Source organism: Hypanus sabinus, chromosome 32 (genome assembly GCF_030144855.1).
Source record: "Hypanus sabinus isolate sHypSab1 chromosome 32, sHypSab1.hap1, whole genome shotgun sequence".
Lineage (NCBI taxonomy): Eukaryota > Metazoa > Chordata > Chondrichthyes > Myliobatiformes > Dasyatidae > Hypanus > Hypanus sabinus.
The window spans coordinates 668,446-688,560 of NC_082737.1; the positions used below are offsets into that span (position 1 = coordinate 668,446).

The 20,115-nt window shown below is 52.8% G+C and overlaps 1 protein-coding gene across 1 annotated transcript in view; it reads right to left on the reverse strand.

Moving 5' to 3' along the window:
* Positions 1–20,115, reverse strand: part of eif3f (eukaryotic translation initiation factor 3, subunit F) — a 74,876-nt gene that overhangs the window by 37,099 nt on the left and 17,662 nt on the right. Inside the window, exon 7 of the mRNA XM_059955500.1 lies at positions 11,373–11,486. Within this exon, the coding sequence (XP_059811483.1) occupies positions 11,373–11,486 (114 nt within the window). The remainder of the gene's footprint in view (positions 1–11,372; positions 11,487–20,115) is intronic.

The following is a 20,115-nucleotide window of genomic DNA, read 5'->3' on the forward strand; positions in this document are numbered from 1 at the left end:
CCAGGACCTAAAGTAGACCAGACACCTTGATCAGATCACAGCCTGTATCTCTCCCAGGACCTATAGACCAGACACCTTGATCAGATCACAGCCTGTATCTCTGCCAGGACCTAAAGTAGACCAGACACCTTGATCAGATCACAGCCTGTATCTCTCCCAGGACCTAAAGTAGACCAGACACCTTAATCAGATCACAGCCTGTATCTCTCCCAGGACCTATAGACCAGACACCTTGATCAGATCACAGCCTGTATCTCTCCCAGGACCTAAAGTAGACCAGACACCTTGATCAGATCACAGCCTGTATCTCTCCCAGGACCTAAAGTAGACCAGACACCTTGATCAGATCACAGCCTGTATCTCTCCCAGGACCTAAAGTAGACCAGACACCTTGATCAGATCACAGCCTGTATCTCTGCCAGGACCTAAAGTAGACCAGACTCCTTGATCAGACCACAGCCTGTATCTCTGCCAGGACCTAAAGTAGACCAGACACCTTGATCAGACCACAGCCTGTATCTCTGCCAGGACCTAAAGTAGACCAGACACCTTGATCAGATCACAGCCTGTATCTCTCCCAGGACCTAAAGTAGACCAGACACCTTGATCAGATCACAGCCTGTATCTCTCCCAGGACCTAAAGTAGACCAGACACCTTGATCAGATCGCAGCCTGTATCTCTGCCAGGACCTAAAGTAGACCAGACACCTTGATCAGACCACAGCCTGTATCTCTGCCAGGACCTAAAGTAGACCAGACACCTTGATCAGATCGCAGCCTGTATCTCTGCCAGGACCTAAAGTAGACCAGACACCTTGATCAGATCACAGCCTGTATGTCTGCCAGGACCTAAAGTAGACCAGACACCTTGATCAGATCGCAGCCTGTATCTCTGCCAGGAGCTAAAGTAGACCAGACACCTTGATCAGATCACAGCCTGTATCTCTGCCAGGACCTAAAGTAGACCAGACACCTTGATCAGATCGCAGCCTGTATCTCTGCCAGGACCTAAAGTAGACCAGACAGCTTGATCAGACCACAGCCTGTATCTCTCCCAGGACCTAAAGTAGACCAGACACCTTGATCTGATCACAGCCTGTATCTCTCCCAGGACCTATAGACCAGACACCTTGATCAGATCACAGCCTGTATCTCTGCCAGGACCTATTCTAGACCAGACACCTTGATCAGACCACAGCCTGTATCTCTGCCAGGACCTAAAGTAGACCAGACACCTTGATCAGATCACAGCCTGTATCTCTGCCAGGACCTAAAGTAGACCAGACACCTTGATCAGACCACAGCCTGTATCTCTCCCAGGACCTATAGACCAGACACCTTGATCAGATCACAGCCTGTATCTCTCCCAGGACCTAAAGTAGACCAAACACCTTGATCAGATCACAGCCTGTATCTCTGCCAGGACCTATTGTAGACCAGACACCTCGATCAGATCACAGCCTGTATCTCTCCCAGGACCTAAAGTAGACCAGACACCTTGATCAGATCACAGCCTGTATCTCTGCCAGGACCAAAGTAGACCAGACACCTTGATCAGACCACAGCCTGTATCTCTGCCAGGACCTAAAGTAGACCAGACACCTTGATCAGATCACAGCTTGTATCTCTGCCAGGACCTAAAGTAGACCAGACACCTTGATCAGATCACAGCCTGTATCTCTGCCAGGACCTAAAGTAGACCAGACACCTTGATCAGATCACAGCCTGTATCTCTGCCAGGACCTAAACTAGACCAGACACCTTGATCAGATCACAGCCTGTATCTCTGCCAGGACCTAAAGTAGACCAGACACCTTGACCAGATCACAGCCTGTATCTCTGCCAGGACCTAAAGTAGACCAGACACCTTGATCAGATCACAGCCTGTATCTCTCCCAGGACCGATAGACCAGACACCTTGATCAGATCACAGCCTGTATCTCTGCCAGGACCTAAAGTAGACCAGACACCTTGATCAGATCACAGCCTGTATCTCTCCCAGGACCTAAAGTAGACCAGACACCTTGATCAGATCACAGCCTGTATCTCTCCCAGGACCTATACACCAGACACCTTGATCAGATCACAGCCTGTATCTCTCCCAGGACCTAAAGTAGACCAGACACCTTGATCAGATCACAGCCTGTATCTCTCCCAGGACCTGAAGTAGACCAGACACCTTGATCAGATCACAGCCTGTATCTCTCCCAGGACCTAAAGTAGACCAGACACCTTGATCAGATCACAGCCTGTATCTCTCCCAGGACCTAAAGTAGACCAGACACCTTGATCAGATCACAGCCTGTATCTCTGCCAGGACCTATTGTAGACCAGACACCTTGATCAGACCACAGCCTGTATCTCTGCCAGGACCTAAAGTAGACCAGACACCTTGATCAGATCACAGCCTGTATCTCTGCCAGGACCTAAAGTAGACCAGACACCTTGATCAGATCACAGCCTGTATCTCTCCCAGGACCTAAAGTAGACCAGACACCTTGATCAGATCACAGCCTGTATCTCTGCCAGGACCTAAAGTAGACCAGACACCTTGATCAGACCACAGCCTGTATCTCTCCCAGGACCTATAGACCAGACACCTTGATCAGATCACAGCCTGTATCTCTCCCAGGACCTAAAGTAGACCAAACACCTTGATCAGATCACAGCCTGTATCTCTGCCAGGACCTATTGTAGACCAGACACCTCGATCAGATCACAGCCTGTATCTCTCCCAGGACCTAAAGTAGACCAGACACCTTGATCAGATCACAGCCTGTATCTCTGCCAGGACCTAAAGTAGACCAGACACCTTGATCAGACCACAGCCTGTATCTCTGCCAGGACCTAAAGTAGACCAGACACCTTGATCAGATCACAGCTTGTATCTCTGCCAGGACCTAAAGTAGACCAGACACCTTGATCAGATCACAGCCTGTATCTCTGCCAGGACCTAAAGTAGACCAGACACCTTGATCAGATCACAGCCTGTATCTCTGCCAGGACCTAAACTAGACCAGACACCTTGATCAGATCACAGCCTGTATCTCTGCCAGGACCTAAAGTAGACCAGACACCTTGACCAGATCACAGCCTGTATCTCTGCCAGGACCTAAAGTAGACCAGACACCTTGATCAGATCACAGCCTGTATCTCTCCCAGGACCGATAGACCAGACACCTTGATCAGATCACAGCCTGTATCTCTGCCAGGACCTAAAGTAGACCAGACACCTTGATCAGATCACAGCCTGTATCTCTCCCAGGACCTAAAGTAGACCAGACACCTTGATCAGATCACAGCCTGTATCTCTCCCAGGACCTATAGACCAGACACCTTGATCAGATCACAGCCTGTATCTCTCCCAGGACCTAAAGTAGACCAGACACCTTGATCAGATCACAGCCTGTATCTCTCCCAGGACCTGAAGTAGACCAGACACCTTGATCAGATCACAGCCTGTATCTCTCCCAGGACCTAAAGTAGACCAGACACCTTGATCAGATCACAGCCTGTATCTCTCCCAGGACCTAAAGTAGACCAGACACCTTGATCAGATCACAGCCTGTATCTCTGCCAGGACCTATTGTAGACCAGACACCCTGATCAGACCACAGCCTGTATCTCTGCCAGGACCTAAAGTAGACCAGACACCTTGATCAGATCACAGCCTGTATCTCTGCCAGGACCTAAAGTAGACCAGACACCTTGATCAGACCACAGCCTGTATCTCTCCCAGGACCTATAGACCAGACACCTTGATCAGATCACAGCCTGTATCTCTCCCAGGACCTAAAGTAGACCAGACACCTTGATCAGATCACAGCCTGTATCTCGGCCAGGACCTATTGTAGACCAGACACCTCGATCAGATCACAGCCTGTATCTCTCCTAGGACCTAAACTAGACGAGACACCTTGATCAGATCACAGCCTGTATCTCTGCCAGGACCTAAAGTAGACCAGACACCTTGATCAGACCAGAGCCTGTATCTCTCCCAGGACCTATAGACCAGACACCTTGATCAGATCACAGCCTGTATCTCTCCCAGGACCTAAAGTAGACCAGACACCTTGATCAGATTGCAGCCTGTATCTCTCCCAGGACCTATAGACCAGACACCTTGATCAGATCACAGCCTGTATCTCTGCCAGGACCTAAAGTAGACCAGACACCTTGATCAGATCACAGCCTGTATCTCTGCCAGGACCTATTGTAGACCAGACACCTCGATCAGATCACAGCCTGTATCTCTCCCAGGACCTAAAGTAGACCAGACACCTTGATCAGATCACAGCCTGTATCTCTCCCAGGACCTAAAGTAGACTAGACACCTTGATCAGATTGCAGCCTGAATCTCTGCCAGGACCTAAAGTAGACCAGACACCTTGATCAGATCACAGCCTGTATCTCTCCCAGGACCTATAGACCAGACACCTTGATCAGATCACAGCCTGTATCTCTGCCAGGACCTATTCTAGACCAGACACCTTGATCAGACCACAGCCTGTATCTCTGCCAGGACCTAAAGTAGACCAGACACCTTGATCAGACCACAGCCTGTATCTCTCCCAGGACCTATAGACCAGACACCTTGAACAGATCACAGCCTGTATCTCTCCCAGGACCTAAAGTAGACCAAACACCTTGATCAGATCACAGCCTGTATCTCTGCCAGGACCTATTGTAGACCAGACACCTCGATCAGATCACAGCCTGTATCTCTCCCAGGACCTAAAGTAGACCAGACACCTTGATCAGATCACAGCCTGTATCTCTGCCAGGACCTAAAGTAGACCAGACTCCTTGATCAGACCACAGCCTGTATCTCTGCCAGGACCTAAAGTAGACCAGACACCTTGATCAGATCACAGCTTGTATCTCTGCCAGGACCTAAAGTAGACCAGACACCTTGATCAGATCACAGCCTGTATCTCTGCCAGGACCTAAAGTAGACCAGACACCTTGATCAGATCACAGCCTGTATCTCTGCCAGGACCTAAACTAGACCAGACACCTTGATCAGATCACAGCCTGTATCTCTGCCAGGACCTAAAGTAGACCAGACACCTTGACCAGATCACAGCCTGTATCTCTGCCAGGACCTAAAGTAGACCAGACACCTTGATCAGATCACAGCCTGTATCTCTCCCAGGACCGATAGACCAGACACCTTGATCAGATCACAGCCTGTATCTCTGCCAGGACCTAAAGTAGACCAGACACCTTGATCAGATCACAGCCTGTATCTCTCCCAGGACCTAAAGTAGACCAGACACCTTGATCAGATCACAGCCTGTATCTCTCCCAGGACCTATAGACCAGACACCTTGATCAGATCACAGCCTGTATCTCTGCCAGGACCTATTGTAGACCAGACACCCTGATCAGACCACAGCCTGTATCTCTGCCAGGACCTAAAGTAGACCAGATACCTTGATCAGATCACAGCCTGTATCTCTGCCAGGACCTAAAGTAGACCAGACACCTTGATCAGACCACAGCCTGTATCTCTCCCAGGACCTAAAGTAGACCAGACACCTTGATCAGATCACAGCCTGTATCTCTCCCAGGACCTATAGACCAGACACCTTGATCAGATCACAGCCTGTATCTCTGCCAGGACCTAAAGTAGACCAGACACCTTGATCAGATCACAGCCTGTATCTCTGCCAGGACCTAAAGTAGACCAGACACCTTGATCAGATCACAGCCTGTATCTCTCCCAGGACCTAAAGTAGACCAGACACCTTGATCAGATCGCAGCCTGTATCTCTGCCAGGACCTAAAGTAGACCAGACACCTTGATCAGACCACAGCCTGTATCTCTCCCAGGACCTAAAGTAGACCAGACACCTTGATCAGATCACAGCCTGTATCTCTCCCAGGACCTATAGACCAGACACCTTGATCAGATCACAGCCTGTATCTCTGCCAGGACCTATTGTAGACCAGACACCCTGATCAGACCACAGCCTGTATCTCTGCCAGGACCTAAAGTAGACCAGACACCTTGATCAGATCACAGCCTGTATCTCTGCCAGGACCTAAAGTAGACCAGACACCTTGATCAGACCACAGCCTGTATCTCTCCCAGGACCTATAGACCAGACACCTTGATCAGATCACAGCCTGTATCTCTCCCAGGACCTAAAGTAGACCAGACACCTTGATCAGATCACAGCCTGTATCTCGGCCAGGACCTATTGTAGACCAGACACCTCGATCAGATCACAGCCTGTATCTCTCCTAGGACCTAAACTAGACGAGACACCTTGATCAGATCACAGCCTGTATCTCTGCCAGGACCTAAAGTAGACCAGACACCTTGATCAGACCAGAGCCTGTATCTCTCCCAGGACCTATAGACCAGACACCTTGATCAGATCACAGCCTGTATCTCTCCCAGGACCTAAAGTAGACCAGACACCTTGATCAGATTGCAGCCTGTATCTCTCCCAGGACCTATAGACCAGACACCTTGATCAGATCACAGCCTGTATCTCTGCCAGGACCTAAAGTAGACCAGACACCTTGATCAGATCACAGCCTGTATCTCTGCCAGGACCTAAAGTAGACCAGACACCTTGATCAGATCACAGCCTGTATCTCTCCCAGGACCTAAAGTAGACTAGACACCTTGATCAGATTGCAGCCTGAATCTCTCCCAGGACCTAAAGTAGACCAGACACCTTGATCAGATCACAGCCTGTATCTCTCCCAGGACCTATAGACCAGACACCTTGATCAGATCACAGCCTGTATCTCTGCCAGGACCTATTCTAGACCAGACACCTTGATCAGACCACAGCCTGTATCTCTGCCAGGACCTAAAGTAGACCAGACACCTTGATCAGATCACAGCCTGTATCTCTGCCAGGACCTAAAGTAGACCAGACACCTTGATCAGACCACAGCCTGTATCTCTCCCAGGACCTATAGACCAGACACCTTGATCAGATCACAGCCTGTATCTCTCCCAGGACCTAAAGTAGACCAAACACCTTGATCAGATCACAGCCTGTATCTCTGCCAGGACCTATTGTAGACCAGACACCTCGATCAGATCACAGCCTGTATCTCTCCCAGGACCTAAAGTAGACCAGACACCTTGATCAGATCACAGCCTGTATCTCTGCCAGGACCTAAAGTAGACCAGACTCCTTGATCAGACCACAGCCTGTATCTCTGCCAGGACCTAAAGTAGACCAGACACCTTGATCAGATCACAGCTTGTATCTCTGCCAGGACCTAAAGTAGACCAGACACCTTGATCAGATCACAGCCTGTATCTCTGCCAGGACCTAAAGCAGACCAGACACCTTGATCAGATCACAGCCTGTATCTCTGCCAGGACCTAAACTAGACCAGACACCTTGATCAGATCACAGCCTGTATCTCTGCCAGGACCTAAAGTAGACCAGACACCTTGACCAGATCACAGCCTGTATCTCTGCCAGGACCTAAAGTAGACCAGACACCTTGATCAGATCACAGCCTGTATCTCTCCCAGGACCGATAGACCAGACACCTTGATCAGATCACAGCCTGTATCTCTGCCAGGACCTAAAGTAGACCAGACACCTTGATCAGATCACAGCCTGTATCTCTCCCAGGACCTAAAGTAGACCAGACACCTTGATCAGATCACAGCCTGTATCTCTCCCAGGACCTATAGACCAGACACCTTGATCAGATCACAGCCTGTATCTCTCCCAGGACCTAAAGTAGACCAGACACCTTGATCAGATCACAGCCTGTATCTCTCCCAGGACCTGAAGTAGACCAGACACCTTGATCAGATCACAGCCTGTATCTCTCCCAGGACCTAAAGTAGACCAGACACCTTGATCAGATCACAGCCTGTATCTCTCCCAGGACCTAAAGTAGACCAGACACCTTGATCAGATCACAGCCTGTATCTCTGCCAGGACCTATTGTAGACCAGACACCTTGATCAGACCACAGCCTGTATCTCTGCCAGGACCTAAAGTAGACCAGACACCTTGATCAGATCACAGCCTGTATCTCTCCCAGGACCTAAAGTAGACCAGACACCTTGATCAGATCACAGCCTGTATCTCTCCCAGGACCTAAAGTAGACCAGACACCTTGATCAGATCGCAGCCTGTATCTCTGCCAGGACCTAAAGTAGACCAGACACCTTGATCAGACCACAGCCTGTATCTCTCCCAGGACCTAAAGTAGACCAGACACCTTGATCAGATCATAGCCTGTATCTCTCCCAGGACCTATAGACCAGACACCTTGATCAGATCACAGCCTGTATCTCTGCCAGGACCTATTGTAGACCAGACACCCTGATCAGACCACAGCCTGTATCTCTGCCAGGACCTAAAGTAGACCAGACACCTTGATCAGATCACAGCCTGTATCTCTGCCAGGACCTAAAGTAGACCAGACACCTTGATCAGACCACAGCCTGTATCTCTCCCAGGACCTATAGACCAAACACCTTGATCAGATCACAGCCTGTATCTCTCCCAGGACCTAAAGTAGACCAGACACCTTGATCAGATCACAGCCTGTATCTCTGCCAGGACCTATTGTAGACCAGACACCTCGATCAGATCACAGCCTGTATCTCTCCTAGGACCTAAACTAGACGAGACACCTTGATCAGATCACAGCCTGTATCTCTGCCAGGACCTAAAGTAGACCAGACACCTTGATCAGACCACAGCCTGTATCTCTCCCAGGACCTATAGACCAGACACCTTGATCAGATCACAGCCTGTATCTCTCCCAGGACCTAAAGTAGACCAGACACCTTGATCAGAGTGCAGCCTGTATCTCTCCCAGGACCTATAGACCAGACACCTTGATGAGATCACAGCCTGTATCTCTGCCAGGACCTAAAGTAGACCAGACACCTTGATCAGATCACAGCCTGTATCTCTGCCAGGACCTAAAGTAGACCAGACACCTTGATCAGATCACAGCCTGTATCTCTCCCAGGACCTAAAGTAGACTAGACACCTTGATCAGATTGCAGCCTGTATCTCTCCCAGGACCTAAAGTAGACCAGACACCTTGATCAGATCACAGCCTGTATCTCTCCCAGGACCTATAGACCAGACAGCTTGATGAGATCACAGCCTGTATCTCTCCCAGGACCTAAAGTAGACCAGACATCTTGATCAGATTGCAGCCTGTATCTCTCCCAGGACCTAAAGTAGACCAGACACCTTGATCAGATCACAGCCTTTATCTCTCCCAGGACCTATAGACCAGACACCTTGATCAGACCACAGCCTGTATCTCTGCCAGGACCTATAGACCACACACCTTGATCAGATCACAGCCTCTATCTCTCCCAGGACCTAAAGTAGACCAGACACCTTGATCAGATCACAGCCTGTAGCTCTGCCAGGACCTATTGTAGACCAGACACCTTGATCAGATCACAGCCTGTATCTCTGCCAGGACCTATTGTAGACCAGACACCTCGATCAGATCACAGCCTGTATCTCTCCTAGGACCTAAACTAGACGAGACACCTTGATCAGATCACAGCCTGTATCTCTGCCAGGACCTAAAGTAGACCAGACACCTTGATCAGACCACAGCCTGTATCTCTCCCAGGACCTATAGACCAGACACCTTGATCAGATCACAGCCTGTATCTCTCCCAGGACCTAAAGTAGACCAGACACCTTGATCAGATTGCAGCCTGTATCTCTCCCAGGACCTATAGACCAGACACCTTGATCAGATCACAGCCTGTATCTCTGCCAGGACCTAAAGTAGATCAGACACCTTGATCAGATCACAGCCTGTATCTCTCCCAGGACCTAAAGTAGACCAGACACCTTGATCAGATCACAGCCTGTATCTCTCCCAGGACCTATAGACCAGACACCTTGATCAGATCACAGCCTGTATCTCTGCCAGGACCTAAAGTAGACCAGACACCTTGATCAGATCACAGCCTGTATCTCTCCCAGGACCTAAAGTAGACCAGACACCTTGATCAGATCACAGCCTGTATCTCTCCCAGGACCTATAGACCAGACACCTTGATCAGATCACAGCCTGTATCTCTCCCAGGACCTAAAGTAGACCAGACACCTTGATTAGATCACAGCCTGTATCTCTCCCAGGACCTAAAGTAGACCAGACACCTTGATCAGATCACAGCCTGTATCTCTCCCAGGACCTATAGACCAGACACCTTGATCAGATCACAGCCTGTATCTCTCCCAGGACCTAAAGTAGACCAGACACCTTGATCAGATCACAGCCTGTATCTCTCCCAGGACCTAAAGTAGACCAGACACCTTGATCAGATCACAGCCTGTATCTCTCCCAGGACCTATAGACCAGACACCTTGATCAGATCACAGCCTGTATCTCTCCCAGGACCTAAAGTAGACCAGACACCTTGATCAGATCACAGCCTGTATCTCTCCCAGGACCTATAGACCAGACACCTTGATCAGATCGCAGCCTGTATCTCTCCCAGGACCTATAGACCAGACACCTTGATCAGATCACAGCCTGTATCACTCCCAGGACCTATAGACCAGACACCTTGATCAGATCGCAGCCTGTATCTCTCCCAGGACCTATAGACCAGACACCTTGATCAGATCACAGCCTGTATCACTCCCAGGACCTATAGACCAGACACCTTGATCAGACCACAGCCTGTATCTCTGCCAGGACCTAAAGTAGACCAGACACCTTGATCAGATCACAGCCTGTATCTCTCCCAGGACCTATAGTAAAGGCTATAAGAGATGCTCGATCAGATCACAGCGTTTTATTCACTCCCAGGACCCACAGACCATGTGCCCTCCCCCCCCACACCACCCCTGCAATCCGATCTCAGCCTCTCATTCCCTCCCAGGACCTGCTGCTCTACACACTAACAGCCCAAACTCCTGAATCAGATGCCTGGCTGCAGTTCAGCCCCGGGTGTTTGTTACTCTGAATATAAACCCCGGACACTCTCAATTTGACCCCACCCTGTAACTGACTCCTGGCTCTCTTCATATAAAATGCCCAAACCCTTGGGTCACGGCCCGGCCTGGTACAACGACCAAATCCCCGAATCTCCGCCTCGCTGCCGGTGACCTGTTACCCCAAACCCCATCCAATGGATTCCTGGATCACGTGGGCACCTCTTACTCTGTGAATAAACCCCTGGAACTGCTCGAGGACGGCCCCCAGGGATCCGGTGCCCCATGGTCGGACTTCTCAGCGTGAACCCAGCTTGTGATCCACTCCCATGACCTGCCCACACACCACTGAGCCCCCTCGACGTGACCCCGGCCTTCCCCGCGCCCCGTTACCTCCCCCCAACAAAAGTTTGGGCCCGCCGAAGTGCGTGGCGGGAGGAGACTCACGTTGATGTTGCTGTTGAGCATCGTCTCGAAGTCCTGGGCCGAGATCTTGGGCACCTTGTTCACCAGGTCGATCAGGAACCGCCCCACCGAGTTATCGGGGGTGACTTTGCCTGACTGCGGGGGAGGGGGCAGAGAAGCGGTGAGCACGGAGAGCACTGGAGACTCCACCCGCCCTTCACCCGTTCCCACACTGACTCAGCCGGAGAACCCCCCCCCGTGACCACATCCCCATGGTCACACCCCTCCCACAGTGCCCAGACACAATGGAGAGATGCAGGGACCGACCCCCGGGAGCACCGGAGACCCCCCCCCCCCCCCCGTGACCACATCCCCACGGTCCCCACAGTGCCCAGACACACCGGAGAGATGCGGGGTCCGACCCCCGGGAGCACCGGCCGACGTGGGAGGATGCCCAGCCGTGTGCTAGTGTTGCAACTCTCGTAACTCCCTGGTTAGACCACACTTGGCGGATTGTGTTCAATTCCGGCCGCCTCACTGAAAGAAGCATGTGGCAGCTTCAGCGGCGGTGCAGAGGGGACTTACCATGATGCTGCCTGGATTACAGAGCATGTTTTATGAGGGTAGACACATACACAAACACACAAAATGCTGGAGGAACTCAGCAGGCCAGGCAGCACCTTTGGAAAAGTGTAAACAGTGCACGTTTCTGACTGAAACACGTTGGCTCCTTTCCACAGATGCTGCCTGGACTGCTGAGTTCCTCCAGCATTCTGTGTGTATAACTGCAGCTTCCAGCACCTGCAGATTTTCTCATGAAGACAGGTTGAGTGAGCTCGGGCTTTCCTCCTTGGAGTGAAGGAGGACGAGTGGCGACAGTAGAGGTCTACAAGATGGAAAGAGGCTTAGAGCCAGGGGACAGCCAGAGACTTTTTCCCTCAGGGTGCAAATGGCTAACACGAGGGGGCTTAATTTTAAGCATGGTGTGGATGTCACGAGGCAAGTTCTTTGCACAGAGAGCGGTGGCTGCATGGAATGCACTGCCAGGGGTGGTGGCAGAGTCAGATATGTTTAAAACACTCTTAGATAGGCACATTAAAAAATGGAGGCCTGTGCAGGAGGGGAAGGCTTGGATCGATCACAAGGGTAGGTTAATAGGCTGGCACAACATTACGGGCTGAAGGGCCTGTACTGTGTGGTACTGCTCCAGGTTAAGATCGGCGACACAGCAGACAGGGTGGTGTTGGACTGGGGTCTAAACTGTCGTTTTTCTTGTAGCTTAACTTTCTCTGCACTTGCTGGTATCTCTGTGTAATCACCTGCTTGTAAGTGTTCAGTGGATTTGCAGTAGTGCTGGCTTCTGTATTGTTTTTTGTAAGCTCGCATCCTGATAAAAGTCGTTGACTGCTCTTATCAAAAGAATTTTCCTCATCTACCTTGGTTTGAGATAGTTTTCTGAATAAAGGTCGAGCACGAGGTCTGCGAGATACATCCCAGGACGCTGCTGGGACACAAGGCCAGCAGACAGGCTTGATCAGACCCCGGCGTGTCCCAGCAGCCTGGTCCAGGGGTCACACCCCTTCATCCAGAGAAATCTGGAGCTCGCTCAGCAGCCTCTTAATCCTGGTGGAGGGTCTCGGTCCAAAACAGTCTGCTTCTTCCTCTCCATCACTGCTGCCTCACCTGCTGAGTTCCTTTGGCACAGTGCGTCTGTTTTACACTGGATTTGCAGAATCTCCCGCTTACCAGTGAACTCCTCTCTTTCCTTCTAGGTTACATTCATGTAGTTCACCAGATAGCCGTACATAAAAGCAAGGATTTAACGTCGAGCAACACACACTCAAAATGCTGGAGGAGCTCAGCAGGCTGGGCAGCACCGGTGGAAAAGAGTTAACAGTTGACGTTTCTGGCTGAAGCCCTTTCGCAGGACGACCTGAAACGACCACTGCATACTCTTTTCTGCAGACACTGCGGCCTGCTGAGCTCCTCCAGCATGTTGTGTGTGTTGCTCTGGATTTCCAGTGTCTCCTTGTTTGTGATGTAATGTTGAGGCTTTATAAGGCACTGGTGGGGCCTCACTTGAAGAGTATTGTGAACAGTTCTGAGCCCCTTATCTAAGGAAGGAGGTTCACGAGAATGATTCCAGGACTGAACGGCATGCCATTCGAGGACCAGTTGATGGCTCTGGGCCCGTACCCACTGGAGTCCAGAAGAATGAGAGGATATCATTGAAACCTACTGAATGGTGAAAGGCCTCGATACAGTGCAAATGGAGAGGGCACTTCCTAAGTTGGGGGGGGGGGGGGGGTTCTAGGGCACAGCCAGGGTTGTGAGAATAGAGAGATGAGGAGGAATTTCTTTAGCCAGAGGGTGGTGAATCTGTGGATTTTGTTGCCACAGGTGGCCAAGTCATTGGGTTTATTTAAGACACAGGTTGATAGATTCTTGATTATTCAGGGCATGAAGGGATACGGGGAGAAGGCAGGAGATAGTGTGTTTGTTATCTGCTGCCTCTGGGGTTATAAACCGAATAAACAAGCTGCAATGACATTTGTGCCACATTCGACTTCCAAAACCCCTCCTGGACAGTACCATCTCCAGGTCCAACCGTGGTCACAGAGTCAGACGTACAATGCAGCACAGAAGCAAGCCCTTTGGCCCATCTAGTATGTGCCTGGCCCCTCCCACCACATGCCTCCAAACCTCTCCAATCCATGTGCCTATCCCATCTTCTCCGCGATGTTACCACTGAGCCCGCACCCACCAGTTCTGCCGGCAAATCCCCTGCGCGAAGAAGCTTCCCCACCCCCCCACCTCAATGCTTCACCTTTCAACCTTAACCCATGACCTCCAGTCCAAGACTCACCCAACCCGAGGGGGAAACACCTGCGAGCATTCACCCTCCCTATCCCCCGCAGAGCTCTGTACAACGCTACACAATCGCCCCCTCATTCTCCTACGCTCCAGGAAATGAATAAAGTCCAAACTATTCTTCCGGATCCAGTAACCCGTGGCTTCATGTCCCAGCAACAACCTTGTACAGATTAGGAGACAACGGCGACTCCTTTGCTGGCGTCTTCAGAAACAGCTCTATTTCCATCTTCAATACCTTTGGTTTTTCCCTTTCAGCTTTCCTTTGAAGACCCTGACCCTGGTTCTTTGCGGGACTGGGACCGGTCTCGGGGTCTCACGACACGACCGGCCGTCATTCGACATGCCAAGGACGTGGCCAGGAAGACGAGCTCGCCCTTGGAGTTCCGGGATTTCGCAGGCAGACTCGAGGTCGGTGCCTCTGCCGGAAGTCGGTGTGCCATGGGAGACGGGAGGCAGCAAGCTGCATGCCCAGAGGCCCGAGCTCGGAAAAAGCGACGCAACAGACTGTTAACTTGGTAAGCCAGCGAGCTATTTGTTTTATGTCTCCCTTCTCGCTGTGAAATAGGGATATCCCTTTTTCCCTTATTGGGGGGGGGGAGAGCACACGCGTCTACGGTCTGTCAAATTACCGGGTGAGCGAGTAGTCTTTAAGGTGCTGCAAGTCAGTGTCTTTGCTTGAGTGGAGGGCATCAATGCTTTTTTGCTGTTCGGGGAGGGTCACTGCCTTGCTGCTGCTTGTGCGGGGGAGGGGGGAGCTTTGGGGTTTAACGTTTAATTGCCACTCATTCCTTGGGGCACTCTCTATTTTTGTGGATGTTTGTGAAGAAAAAGAATTTCAGGATGTATACTGTATACACTCCTCTGACATCAAATGTACGTTTGAAACCTTTCCTGTCAGTCGGTGACCAGAACGACACACGACACTCAAAATTCAGCCTCAGCAACGTCTTATATAACGCCAGCATCCGAACCCCTACACTCAATGCTTTGATTGATGTAGGCCACCACTGTGTTGTAAAGATCTCTTCACAACACCATCTACTTATGTTGACACTTTCAAGGAATTATGGACCTGTATTCCCAGATCCCTTGGTTCCACTGCACTCCTTAGTGCCCTATTGATCGCTGTGTAAGACCCGCCCTAGTTTGCCCTTCCAAAGTGCAAAACCTCACACTTGTCTGTATTAAATCCCATCAGCCATTTTTACAGCTGGCCCAGATGTTGCTGCAACTCCGCCGTTCTCCACGATGTCCCCAATATTGGTGTCATCCACAAATCTGCCAGTCCAGCTAACCACAATATCATCCAGATCGTTGATGACCAGCAACAACAGATATTCCCTGCAGCACTCCACTAATCTCAGGCCTGCAGTCAGAGGGGCAACCCCTTCTACGACCACTCTCTGCCCTCTCCCACGAATCTCAGGCCTGCAGTCGGAGGGGCAACCCCATCTACGACCACTCTCTGCCCTCTCCCACGAATCTCAGGCCTGCAGTCGGAGGGGCAACCCCATCTCCGACCACTCTCTGCCCTCTCCCACGAATCTCAGGCCTACAGTCGGAGGGGCAACCCCATCTCCGACCTCTCTCTGCCCTCTCCCACGAATCTCAGGTCTGCAGTCTGAGGGGCAACCCCATCTCTGCCCTCTCCCACGAATCTCAGGCCTGCAGTCGGAGGGGCAACCCCATCTACGACCCCTCTCTGCCCTCTCCCACTAATCTCAGGCCTGCAGTCGGAGGGGCAACCCCATCTACGACCTCTCTCTGCCCTCTCCCACTAATCTCAGGCCTGCAGTCGGAGGGGCAACCCCATCTCCGACCACTCTCTGCCCTCTCCCACGAATCTCAGGCCTGCAGTCAGAGGGGCCACCCCATCTACGACCACTCTCTGCCCTCTCCCACGAATCTCAGGTCTGCAGTCTGAGGGGCAACCCCATCTCTGCCCTCTCCCACGAATCTCAGGCCTGCAGTCGGAGGGGCAACCCCATCTACGACCACTCTCTGCCCTCTCCCACGAATCTCAGGCCTGCAGTCGGAGGGGCAACCCCATCTCCGACCACTCTCTGCCCTCTCCCACGAATCTCAGGCCTACAGTCGGAGGGGCAACCCCATCTCCGACCTCTCTCTGCCCTCTCCCACGAATCTCAGGCCTACAGTCGGAGGGGCAACCCCATCTCCGACCTCTCTCTGCCCTCTCCCACGAATCTCAGGTCTGCAGTCTGAGGGGCAACCCCATCTACGACCACTCTCTGCCCTCTGCCACTAATCTCAGGCCTGCAGTCAGAGGGGTCACCCCATCTACGACCACTCTCTGCCCTCTCCCACGAATCTCAGGTCTGCAGTCTGAGGGGCAACCCCATCTCTGCCCTCTCCCACGAATCTCAGGCCTGCAGTCGGAGGGGCAACCCCATCTACGACCCCTCTCTGCCCTCTCCCACTAATCTCAGGCCTGCAGTCGGAGGGGCAACCCCATCTACGACCTCTCTCTGCCCTCTCCCACTAATCTCAGGCCTGCAGTCGGAGGGGAAACCCCATCTCCGACCACTCTCTGCCCTCTCCCACTAATCTCAGGCCTGCAGTCGGAGGGGAAACCCCATCTACGACCACTCTCTGCCCTCTCCCACGAATCTCAGGCCTGCAGTCGGAGGGGCAACCCCATCTCCGACCACTCTCTGCCCTCTCCCACTAATCTCAGGCCTGCAGTCGGAGGGGCAACCCCATCTCCGACCACTCTCTGCCCTCTCCCACTAATCTCAGGCCTGCAGTCGGGGGGGGCAACCCCATCTACGACCACTCTCTGCCCTCTCCCCACTAATCTCAGGCCTGCAGTCGGAGGGGCAACCCCATCAACGACCACTCTCTGCCCTCTCCAACTAATCTCAGGCCTGCAGTCAGAGGGGCAACCCCATCTACGACCTCTCTCTGCCCTCTCCCACTAATCTCAGGTCTGCAGTCAGAGGGGCAACCCCATCTACGACCTCTCTCTGCCCTCTCCCACTAATCTCAGGCCTGCAATCGGAGGGGCAACCCCATCTCCGACCATTCTCTGCCCTCTCCCACGAATCTCAGGTCTGCAGTCGGAGGGGCAACCCCATCTACGACTACTCTCTGCCCTCTCCCACTAATCTCAGGCCTGCAGTCAGAGGGGCAACCCCATCTCCGACCACTCTCTGCCCTCTCCCACTAATCTCAGGCCTGCAGTCGGAGGGGCAACCCCATCTCCGACCACTCTCTGCCCTCTCCCACTAATCTCAGGCCTGCAGTCGGAGGGGCAACCCCATCTCCGACCACTCTCAGCCCTCTCCAACTAATCTCAGGTCTGCAGTCTGAGGGGCAACCCCATCTCCGACCACTCTCTGCCCTCTCCCACTAATCTCAGGCCTGCAGTCGGAGGGGCAACCCCATCTACGACCACTCTCTGCCCTCTCCCCACTAATCTCAGGCCTGCAGTCGGAGGGGCAACCCCATCTCCGACCACTCTCTGCCCTCTCCCACTAATCTCAGGCTTGCAGTCGGAGGGGCAACCCCATCTCCGACCACTCTCTGCCCTCTCCCACTAATCTCAGGCCTGCAGTCGGAGGGGCAACCCCATCTACGACCACTCTCTGCCCTCTCCCACTAATCTCAGGCCTGCAGTCGGAGGGGCAACCCCATCTCCGACCACTCTCTGCCCTCTCCCACTAATCTCAGGCCTGCAGTCGGAGGGGCAACCCCATCTACGACCACTCTCTGCCCTCTCCCACTAATCTCAGGCCTGCAGTCGGAGGGGCAACCCCATCTACGACCACTCTCTGCCCTCTCCCACTAATCTCAGGCCTGCAGTCAGAGGGGCAACCCCATCTACGACCACTCTCTGCCCTCTCCCACGAATCTCAGGCCTGCAGTCGGAGGGGCAACCCCATCTACGACCACTCTCTGCCCTCTCCCACGAATCTCAGGCCTGCAGTCAGAGGGGAAACCCCATCTACGACCAATCTCTGCCCTCTCCCACGAATCTCAGGTCTGCAGTCTGAGGGGCAACCCCATCTCCGACCACTCTCTGCCCTCTCCCACTAATCTCAGGCCTGCAGTCAGAGGGGCAACCCCATCTACGACCTCTCTCTGCCCTCTCCCACTAATTTCAGGCCTGCAGTCAGAGGGGCAACCCCATCTCTGACCACTCTCTGCCCTCTCCCACTAATCTCAGGCCTGCAGTCGGAGGGGCAACCCCATCTCTGACCACTCTCTGCCCTCTCCCACGAATCTCAGGCCTGCAGTCCGGGGGGGGGGCAACCCCATCTACGAGCACTCTCTGTCCTCCCACTAATCTCAGGCCTGCAGTCGGAGGGGCAACCCCATCTCCAACCACTCTCTGCCCTCTCCCACTAAGCTGCTGTTTTCCCCTCAAGTGACTCATCCTACTGGATCCCAGCCCACAGGGTCTGTGAGGAACCAAGAAGGCCACAGGGATCCAGGCCCTCGCTGGGGGGACGGCGGAGGGCGAACAGCCTCAGAGGACGAGGAACAGCACTCAACCGGGCCTCGCTGAGGGCTCAGTAAGAGCAAGGAACTCTTTGTGGACAGCAGGAGGGCGGAGGGCCGGGAGATCACGCATCAGTCGCAAGGAGTGGTCAGCGGCAAAGAGCACTTCCAGATTTGGCAGTACAGTCCAGTTGACGGAGGGTGCAGGGGAAGAGGTGGAGGGGTAATTGCTGACCCCCTGGATCGAGAGTGCAGCGTGCACACAGCTAGTCTCCATACTTTGCACTTCCAAATTCGGAATATTCTCTCCGTTTAGAAAATAGTCTATGCTTTCTGCCAAAGTGCATGACCACACTGCGGATCTGCGGGTATTTTGCCCATTCTCCTAATCTGCTTACGTCCTTCTGTTCGCCTCTCTACTTCCACGATGCTGACTGCGGCCTCTTTTATCAGTACCTCCAACACCCTTTCACAACCAACTCCAAAACCTTCCCAACCACCGTATTAAGCGCTTGATTTCCTTTCTTCTGCCTCTCTCCCTTCTCGAAGAGTGGAGTGCCATCTGCAATTCAACAATCCTCCGGATCCAATCCAGAATCTAGTGAGTCTGGAAAGATCATTCTGATTGCCTCCACAATCAATTCTGCTACCTCTTTCAGAGCCCTGGGATGTTCACCGTCCGGTCCAGGATTCTGCCTGTCTTTTCGATACAACGTGCATCCTTGGACGCAAAGCTAAAGAGCCTAAGATTTCTGCACAGTACTGTCGTGACGATGCGAGAAAAAGAACATTGCATGACCCGTGTGCGTGATGATAAAACTGGCTCTGATATGGGGCTCTGTTGTGGGGAGCCATTTCCATGTCATTGTGAGAGGAATGGTGGGGAGAGGACAGTATTCTTTTGTGGGGAGGGGCCGTGGCAGGCAGCTCCATCATGGGAAAAGCCCTCCCCTCCGCACAACGGTGATGTTACCGGGAGGCGGAGTCTCCAGAAGGCAGCGCCCATCACTCACCACCCAGGCCACACCCCCTTCTCATTACTACCTGCGGGGAGGGGAGGGGGGAATGGGAACCCCCGCCTCTCACTCTGCCAGTCAGCAACAGACCATCACGTGTCACCGAGCGACCGACGCCAGCGATGATAAACCCAACTCTGACGAGGGCAGAGGATGGAGATCGGGAGCGAGACATTTCATGGGGGGGGGGGACATCAGGAACAGCTACCTCGGGCAGAGGCAGAAATTGCGGTTGGGGCGGGCACATTGGCGACGTTTAGGAGCCACCTGGATAAGTACGTGGGATTCAGAGACCTGCGGGCACGTGGGGCTGGGTTGCCAGGCAGCACAGGAGGAGGAGCGAGTCTGGCGCCCGGACTAGCGGTGAAACGGGGTCACTTCCGACAGGAGTACTCAGAGTACCTCTCCAATGGCAACCCCACCCGACACACACC